Raw genomic sequence first — 8996 nt, forward strand, 5'->3', positions numbered from 1 at the left:
CCGAGCCCGACCGCGTTGGCGGCTCGGGCTCGGGGCTGGTCGACAGGTGAGGGCGGGGGCGGAAGCTGCGCCGAGCGCGACCGCGTTGGCGGCTCGCACTCAGGGCTGTTCGAAGGGCGTGGGCTCGACGAGCCGGGCTGGGCTGGTCGAAGAGGCAGAGGCGAGGGAGCGTCGACAAGGGGAGGCGGTGGGATCACAGCTTGTCGAGGGCGAGGGTGCGGGGGCGTGGACTTGTGTTGACGGGCCGCGTCAAACATCGGTCACGTGACTGTTGGTCCAAACCCGAATTTTTGCTAAGTCCACATTGATCCTAATACTGTGCCATTGTTAATTATAATGTATGTATATAAGCTTATATGATACTATGGTCCTCATACTTCACTGTCCATGCTGACTATTACCCCAAAACTAATGGATCATAACATAGTGTGAGCTGGAAAGTCTGCTATAGTTTCTATATAAGTATGTACCGAAACTATGTATGCTATATAGACATATATCCAAAGCTATGGGTGCTATATTGATGTCACCATGAGCTATGCATTGCTATATAGCTGGTGTATTAAGCTATAAATTGCTATGTAGCACCCCATAGCGACCATCATAGTCTACATAGCACCCCATAGCAACTGTCATAGTCTACATAGCACTCTATAGCAGCTAGCTGATCACTCCATAGTGCACATAGAGCTACTATAGCAACAATAGTTCAAAGGGGCAGCTATATAAATTTGGGTTTTTTCAGATGAAGCATTGTAAGTCTTTGCCTTCATACGAATACATATACACTAACCTCCGGGTACGTGTAGGTCAAACGCGGCAGCTCGCAACTTCGCGGCGAGCTGAAGTCGAAGGCACAACTCCTAGTCGAGACGAACTACGGCTTCCTCAATATCCCCGCCGAGAATATCAAGGACGGCATACGAGACTTGCTCGATCACGGCTCCTTCCTCTTCGAGGACCCATTCGAGGTAAGTCATGATACATCATTCTTTTCGTTGCTAACTTGTTGTCAACAGCGAAAAGGGGCCTTCCGCAATCCGATTATACTGACGTTGCTGGTACAGCAATGGTTTCAAGGCCGGAAGGCCGAAGCGGCGGGTATATTCTCCGCAAACTTCAATCCGATTCCCGACAAACTCATCGCGTTGATCGCCACGGCAGTGAGCTTGATCAGCCGTAGTGATTCCGATACTGATTGTCTGTAGGTCGAGTGTGCTTTGCTGGACTGGGAGAGCGGAACGAATACTCCGCATGTGAACGATTTCACTGCGGACAAGTATAGCCCGGTTTACGCTCGGCACATGGAGAATCTCCGCACCATGCAGGAACTGAAACCGCGGAAGTTCATCCGGCTTCAGAAATCTCTGTGGGACGGCGCGTGGTACGGCATCATGCCCGCCAGTATTCTTTTCTATCTACTGATTGATGCCCAGGCAACGCGCGGGGCGTGCTCCACCCAATCCAACCGTCAAAGGGGACCTTTCGATTCTCGATTTCAGTGACAGCGAAGACGAACTACCTCAGCAGCAAGCTATCGCGCCTAAGGATGCTTCGCCATGGGATGAGGCTGTTGAGCCTGAGCCTAAGGGTGCCGCGCCTGAGGGTGCCAAGCCTGAGGGTGTCGAGCCTGAGGGTGCCGAGCTGCTCGGGCATGTTGACGCCGAACAAGGAGCCCCACAGAACGCCAATACCTAACGCCTAGTTTCTACTCGTGTTATGACTGACCTCCGTCTCTGTAAATCTACGCATGCTTTCGCCTTGTTACTACAGTGCAGTATATATAATCCTATGACATGCTTTCGCAATACTACAGAAGCAGTACTGGACCAAGGGCACGACTGTGAGGCAACTTATATACCCTCTACATTATACAGAGGGTATGGAGGTTACATAGTCTAGGACTGTAGAATAACATACATACCCTCTATATTATATAGAGGGTATGGATGTTACATAGTCTAGGACTGTAGGATAACATACATACCCTCTATATAATACAGTGAGTATGGAGGTTACATATTCTAGGACTGTAGGATAACATACATACCCTCTATATAATATAGAGGGTATGTATGTTATATAGCCTATGACTGTAGGGTAACATACATACTTTCTATATAATACAGAAGTTATAGAGGGTAGATAGTGTATATACCAGCTACCTGAACATCCATAGCAGTGATAGTCAGTAGTGTGACAGTTTATAGAACATATAGCTATAGCCCACAACTCCATAGCATATTGAGATCTATGATAGCAGCTGGTGATAGATCTATAGCCTTCATAGAAAAGGACATTGCTATGGTACTATGTAGACTATTGAACACTATATTGTGCTATATTTCCATGGGGGTTTTGTCAGATGATGAATAGGTACGCCGTCTGCATCGAGAACTCCTTCCTGACGAGGTCATCTAGATGCATCGATATGCGGACCAGCCAACTGTGAGGCATGATCACATCGTGCAGCGGCGGCGCAGATCTGATTCTGGCAAGGATAACTAGAAGAGAGGAGATCTGCTCGATGAAGTGGCAGAGGACCGATATATCGATGCATCAGGAAAACCCTCAGATGGTGATTTTGAATACATTGGTTCAGTTTATGCACATTAGGCTAGCTCTATCCAGTTTCAGATAATTCTGGCTAACATGGGATAACACTCAGCTAATTTACGCTAATGGTAGCCTAATTGAATCTAGAGAATAGAAGATTATCCTATCAGAAAATAGTCTTATAAGCAAGTGCATTCCTGAAACAGTTCACATAGAAGGAAGAAGCTAGTTCTATAGAACTTGATGAGGTCCATTCACGTGGCACCTGAGGACCAAACTGTGGGATCAAATGCACAACTTGATGCAACCTGCTGAGAGGTATAATCTCAGCATGTCTTGTCTCCCATTCTGTTCCCTCCCACTCTAATGCACGTGATAACTGGTACATCCTATGGTTAGGATGTGGAGAGCGAAATGGTGAGAGCCATTCGATGTAGGCAAGGTGGGGTTCAGGCGAACTTCCTGGTTTGAAAATCGAAGCCTGATATTTCTTTGGGATCTTGAAAACAACCCTGACTTGTGCCACACGGTAACCTATAGTTATTGTTAGTCCTCTATATATCAACTCTCTGAAGATATAAGTACCATTCACTCCTGGACCACATTCATTCTTGATTTTGATTAAAGCTGCATCACTTCTTGACTGGTTGGCATGTAGTGTATCCTGAATATCATGTCCTTCAGAGTACAAGTGTGGATTATGATGAGTGAGTTTTATGTTGTGATAAACAGGGACCTTGGTAAATGGAACATGTTGCTCAAATGCAGCATCATAGGATTGTGCAGCTGTAAGCCCAGGTTTATTGGTGTTGGCAATATACCGCTGTAGATAATGTAGGAAATCCGGTGCATGGTAGTTGGTCTCTAAATCAGAGAAGGACACTGAAGCCTTGGATGGATTTTTGGCTACATGAATCCTAGCCAGATATGCTTGGTGACCCTGTGCTCGACTCGGAGTGGGGGCAGGTGAGACTCCTTCCAATCGCCACTGGACAAAGGATGAATGTCGGAGAATCTTCTCCTTGCGCTCCAGCCATATGGTCATCTGTGGATAAACATCCTTTTTGTTTGTAGCACGGTATGCATCTTTGGTTAAATCAATATGAAGCCTTTCTGTTGTTTCGGTATTGGTGTTATCTGTGGTGCCAAACCGTTCAATAAGAGGTCGATAATGGGATGCGAAGTGCAACTTTGGAAAGTTGAAGTGTGCACGGATGCCAAGATCTATGAAGATTGACTTGTTTTCATGGAAACAGTTCAAGGCAGTTTCCAATGCATCGAGGGTGTGTGTTGAGTGACAGGGATATTGGGCCAGATATAAGAAGTCCAGAATACTGCGCACCGCACGTATGAGGCGTGATGATTGCATATGATGTGGAAGGGGGAGGTCAACAATTAGACCAAGAATAATGCTGCATATCTGGCGGTGTTCAGATCCTGAGATATGACTCAAACTCGATATACCCTGTGTAAAAAGACGCATCCCATGACTGGCAGGCATCCGTCGACATCGAGCATCTAGTTCTGTGGGTCCATAGGCAGCTTTGATCCAAGCAAGAACGTGCTTGAGTATTCCCTGCAACAGTTGATGCAAGATGTCTGGAACAATAGACTGAAAAATATTGGTATAAGGGAGTTCTTGCCAGAATGGGTGGTAAATAGGCTTTATACCAGCTTCTTGACATGCCTGTGTGAACGCAGGACCGCCTTCCTCTGCTAGTTCCAGAGCATCCAGTATAGCATCCATATTGCGATCATCGCCAAGCTCGCCACTTCCAAGTTCGCTATGGGGAATATCACAACCAGGACATTCACCATACTTGCAGCAGACCGCCAACATCTGTTCAGGATAATCACCCACAAAGCATGCAAATATTGGATGACAACGGTATGTTGCACCATCTCCAGTGGTCATCGGTACTCCGTGGATTCCAGCTTGTGATAACGGTTCAAGAATGTGAGCCAAGCAACCGTGGAATAGATTTGCAAGTGCTCGCCGGCGGGCAGCCTTGTTTGTCATATGCTCAAGACGGGTAACTGGTAAATATGCCAAGAGTACTTGACCCTGACGCGAAGGCTTGGTTCGTGTTGCTTTTGGTAGATTGCCAATAGTCAGATATACTGGATATGCTGATTTGTTGCGAAAGAGGGTAAGTTGGGTTTTGTCTGAGCTGATGATAATGGGGACAATTGTAGCACCAGGGTTGTCATGTTCAACCTGTTCCTAATATGTAACTGTATGTTATCTAGGAATATATAACTTATGCAAGATGTTGCTTACCTGTGTGTTCCACCACCATTGTCCTGTGTGCATATCATGATATAGACGTGTCGAACGAGTATCATTGGTGTAGTGTTGCTCTGGTTGAAATACCAAAATCGATGCAAACTCTGGATTACCCCATAAGTCTTTGATACACTGGATGATATCCCGTGAAAATAGGTCAAAAGCCTGGTTGTCAATGATGACCTGTTCATGTTTGAACCTTGGACGGTCTGGTAGCTGCTTATCAACAATGTGGTTGAGCTCCCTGGTATTCGTGTATGACAACCCAAGAGCATCTGACACCTGACAGCATGATAAATCAATGATTTCTCAATAAACTAGGGTGATCTTACTCCAGCAATGGCCAAAAGCTCTGAGAAAGCAGTAGAACTTGGTCCCCTGAGCTTCGCCCATTTTGCAATTTCCCAATCTATCTGCGATCTGAATGGTGCCCATATATTCTCTGAGCTATCCGGTATGTGTGACAACTCTTGTTGATAGTCACTGTATCCTGAGGGTCCACCTGAAGATAGTATCTCACCAGCATGGCCCCCGAATCTCACTGTGAAAGGATGGACAGAGAGCTCGTCTTCAGCTTCGGCGCGGAGGTCATCAGAGGGTGGCCGAGCAGCGGAGAGATCTGCTGATTCTTCAGGTGATGGAGATGGAGCCCGTGATAGTGCACTGAGAGGAGGCTCCCATCCTGCATCATCATTATCAGCCTCTGTGGATGTAGTGCTGTCATCATCACTAATCCATGAAAAATCATCGTCACTATAATCATCTCCATATAAATCACCCTGGAAATATGAAGGCTGTCCCGAGTCATCATCCAGAGGGGCCTGCCTAGGGGAATTGGACAATGGTTCTGCAGAGCCTGCCGAGGTTGGGCTATGATGGGAACCAGAGCTACGAGGACTAGTGCTTGCCCTTCGACGGTGAGGGCTGCGAGATCCACTAGAATCTGACATGTTTGGATGCCTAAAGCTAAGGGGAGTTCGTCGTCCACGAAGACTCCGTGGCCGAGAGCCTGAAGGCAAGTGAGGGCTACTCTGACGATGTCGGGCTTCAAGAGCCTCGTAATATCTCCGACAACTGTCATGCCGGGTTTGGCGCAAGTGATTGGCCATGCCGGCGAACGTATACTGTCTCCTGCAAGCTTGACAGGTGGTAGTGGCCATCCTGATATCAGTATTGCAGACAGTTTGTGGGCAAAGTCGGCGTGAAAGGCGGAGAGCGGGCACCTTGCGGTGAAGGTAGAACACAAGGTCAAGCTACGTGGCAGATGCTGTACAACGGGACAGGATTGAAACAGCCCTCTGAGAAAAGAATGTAACTGCGCATGCGGATTTCGAACACAGGCTGTGATATAAATACCATTGTGGCATCGCCGGAGCACGTCTACCTACCAGTGATCGCGCTACGAAGCGACGGGCCCACCCAGTCCACGCAATGGGCGCGCGTGGCTGCGGAAACACAGTGTCCAGCAATTGCGCTGGCTGTGATGTGTCCGCTCGATGTTGATGACAGGTGAGAGCGTGCGATTTGTGCGTGTTGGACAGGTGCCGTTGCGAACATGAAGGGTGGCTGCCAGCAACTTGCGCTGGCAATGTGGCGTCCGGTCCGTGTCCATCGAGAGGGCGGAAGGATGGAACTACGAGAGGGGTGAGTGGGCGCGTTTGCGAAGACCCCGGAGCTTGCAATTGCGCTACCCGTGGTGGCGCGATCCATGGCGATTGACGGCGGATGGGCAGCACGAGGGTGCGTTCGATGAACGCGCTCGGTTGCGAGTGCGCAGTGTCCAGCGTTTGCGTCCGTTGTGGCGTATCTGTCGATGTTGGATACAGGTGGGAGAGCGCGGTTCGCGCGTCGGGTAGGTGCCGTTGCGAACACGGAGGGCAGCTGCCAGCAACTTGCGCTGGCAATGCTGCGTCCGGTTCGTGTCCATCGAGGGCGGAAGGATGGACTGCGAGGGGGCGCGTTTGCGAAGATCCCGGGGCTAGTGATTGCGCTACCCCCGTTTGCATGATCCATGGTGATTGACGGCGGATGGGCAGCACGAAGACGAGTTTGATGAACGCATTTGCGAGCGCGAGGCTGTAAGTGATCGCGGCGGCCGTCCGTACATCTGGAACACTTCGATTGAACGACGTTATCAGTAAAACGGACTGCCTAACACCACTCGCGGCTGAGACTCACCATCCGTGCTACCTGTGCCGCTCGTATCGCACACTGCTCGCTCACGCATCCTCTGTCACGGTCATCCACGTAGTGTCGCTCGCCGCTGGGACGGACCCATGGCCTACACCCGCCGCACCGGGCGCGTTCGGTTAGGCCTGAGCCCACTATTGCGCCGCAGGTCGCCGTGGCGGTGGTATCCGAGCTTGCGGCCCCATGTCGCAGGTGCGCCGCACTGTTCAGCAGCATGGCGGTCGTCGTGTTCGAATTCGCCACGCCGGTCGTATTGTCGTGGTTGTGGTCGCGCCCGGTGGTCTGCACGCCGTCGGTTGTCGTGTCTGCGCCCGTCTCCTCGGTCGTATACGGAGCGTTGACCGCCGCTGGGACGGTCGTCGTCGCCTGGTTGTCGCCCGTGTCGCTATTGCGACGCATCGCTCAGCACTATGGCGGCTATCGTGATCGCGTCTGTTGCACTATCCACCCTGTCCGCTTTCCGTTTCTTGCCGCCCTTTTGGTCGTTGGAGCGGGCTCAGCGGCGCGCTTGAGCTCCATCGTGAGCCGGAGCTTCTCCTCCTCTTCCGAGGAGGGGTAGAGGGGCAGCACGTCGGACGATTTGGTACTTGGAGCCGCACTTCGGGCAGAGGTCGAGCTGCTTGTTCTCGGCAGGCGGAGGAGTGGCCGAGTCCTTGGGGGAGTCTTCGGGTGAGGAGGAGGCGAGCGACTTGATCCCGGCGTGCGAGAAGATGCAGCCGCAGGTGGCGATATAGACGAAGGGAAGCGTGTCGGTCATCTCCGTCGCGGTGAGCGGGCAGATGAACTGGGGCCTGAACTCGTCGGATGTGATATCCGTGGACCTGGGCGCGGGGTTTGGGGTCAGGTTCAAGGTCTTGACGTCCTGACGATGCGATACGTTGGGATTGAGCGCGAACGGGCGGATGTGGAAGATCGAAGAGACGCACTTTGAGAGACCGTATGTGCCCGCATATCTCCTGTCCGTCGCCGTAGGTCGTCTTGTCTAGCAGTTAACCGATGATGGCTTCTCGGTTTATAGCTTGCCGAGGGCACAGGACACGACGGGTTCCTGGAGCGGCTCCTTGGACAGCGCACAGGAGTGCCATCGAGCGCGGGTCTGATTCGCCTGATCCGCTTGCTCTGCCTACGGCAACGACGAGACAACGACTTGAGTCAGCGAGGGACGGGGATGAACGAAATCGGCCGCGGTACCTTTGGCTTTGTGCGTACGAGATCGCGCCGATCTGGAATACCTCCTCCATCATCTCCCATGACTCTGGCACCGTACCGTAGGGTAGAAAGAAAGGAGGGAAATGGTGATTGGAGGAACGAGCGAAGGTCGGGTAGACAAAGAAGTGAATGCCTGCACTCGTCGTCGTGTTAGAAAGCTAACACTTAGATAAGAACGGGATAGCAGGGGATAGCGCAGTCTCTGCAAAGCAGCACGTGACCGTACCTTTCGCTCTTCACTCCTCACCGACGTTGGTTTGTTTCTCTCTGACCTCGCTGCCACGTACGTGCTGCCCCAACGGGCCCATGGAGTAACCGGCAACCTGCGGCCGCTGTTCTCTGCGAGCATGGTGGAACCGTCCCCGGAGGAGCTCACGGCGCGGCCGGACGACTATGGATCATGGACGGCGAACAAGAAACGGCAGTGGACGAATCAGTATCGGAAGGCAAACCCGAGGCTGAAGGATGCAGCTGAAGATCCAAGCGGTAGTCGCACAGGTGCGTCCACGGCTGAATCTCGGGCTCCATTGCATAGAACTTACTGACGCGTGATACCCGCAGCGCGTGCTAGAACAGCCAAAGATGCGGCACTGGCAAATCCAGGTGAGCGCGTCAGTATCTAGGAAGAACGGGGCGAACCCCGTACTGTCAGATCGGGCAGCATTGATTGCGAACTCCACCGCCGGTAGTTTCATGACCCAATCCTTCTGGTCGGGCCGTATGCATGTTCTGATCATCTGAGCCATGGTCCTCC

General features: G+C 51.3%; 5 protein-coding genes across 5 annotated transcripts; 2 read left to right on the plus strand and 3 right to left on the minus strand.

Moving 5' to 3' along the window:
- Window positions 1-411: 411 nt before the first annotated feature.
- Window positions 412-1698, plus strand: PUNSTDRAFT_128996 (uncharacterized protein; the record flags this gene model as incomplete). Its single annotated transcript, XM_007378162.1, has 5 exons — window positions 412-426; window positions 810-971; window positions 1020-1163; window positions 1209-1384; window positions 1437-1698. The coding sequence occupies 5 exons, from the start codon at window positions 412-414 to the stop codon at window positions 1696-1698; spliced, it is 759 nt and encodes a 252-aa protein (XP_007378224.1).
- Window positions 1699-2728: 1030 nt separating this feature from the next.
- PUNSTDRAFT_22447 (uncharacterized protein) lies at window positions 2729-5430 on the minus strand (the record flags this gene model as incomplete). The annotated part of the gene is made up of 3 exons (XM_007378163.1): window positions 2729-4780; window positions 4838-5125; window positions 5176-5430. Coding segments are annotated over 3 exons (2595 nt in total), but the record flags the coding sequence as incomplete, so codon positions are not given.
- Window positions 5382-7432, minus strand: PUNSTDRAFT_128997 (uncharacterized protein; the record flags this gene model as incomplete). Its single annotated transcript, XM_007378164.1, has 5 exons — window positions 5382-5525; window positions 6399-6476; window positions 6535-6950; window positions 7022-7073; window positions 7118-7432. 5 exons carry the CDS (start codon window positions 7430-7432, stop codon window positions 5382-5384), a joined length of 1005 nt encoding a protein of 334 aa, XP_007378226.1.
- Window positions 7433-7529: 97 nt separating this feature from the next.
- Window positions 7530-8284, minus strand: PUNSTDRAFT_128998 (uncharacterized protein; the record flags this gene model as incomplete). Its single annotated transcript, XM_007378165.1, has 4 exons — window positions 7530-7895; window positions 7960-8015; window positions 8066-8156; window positions 8225-8284. The coding sequence occupies 4 exons, from the start codon at window positions 8282-8284 to the stop codon at window positions 7530-7532; spliced, it is 573 nt and encodes a 190-aa protein (XP_007378227.1).
- Window positions 8285-8589: 305 nt separating this feature from the next.
- PUNSTDRAFT_128999 (uncharacterized protein) lies at window positions 8590-8865 on the plus strand (the record flags this gene model as incomplete). The annotated part of the gene is made up of 2 exons (XM_007378166.1): window positions 8590-8740; window positions 8804-8865. The coding sequence occupies 2 exons, from the start codon at window positions 8590-8592 to the stop codon at window positions 8863-8865; spliced, it is 213 nt and encodes a 70-aa protein (XP_007378228.1).
- Between the last annotated feature and the right edge of the window lie 131 nt (window positions 8866-8996).

The sequence above is a fragment of the Punctularia strigosozonata genome (genome assembly GCF_000264995.1).
Source record: "Punctularia strigosozonata HHB-11173 SS5 unplaced genomic scaffold PUNSTscaffold_1, whole genome shotgun sequence".
Taxonomy (NCBI): Eukaryota; Fungi; Basidiomycota; class Agaricomycetes; order Corticiales; family Punctulariaceae; genus Punctularia; species Punctularia strigosozonata.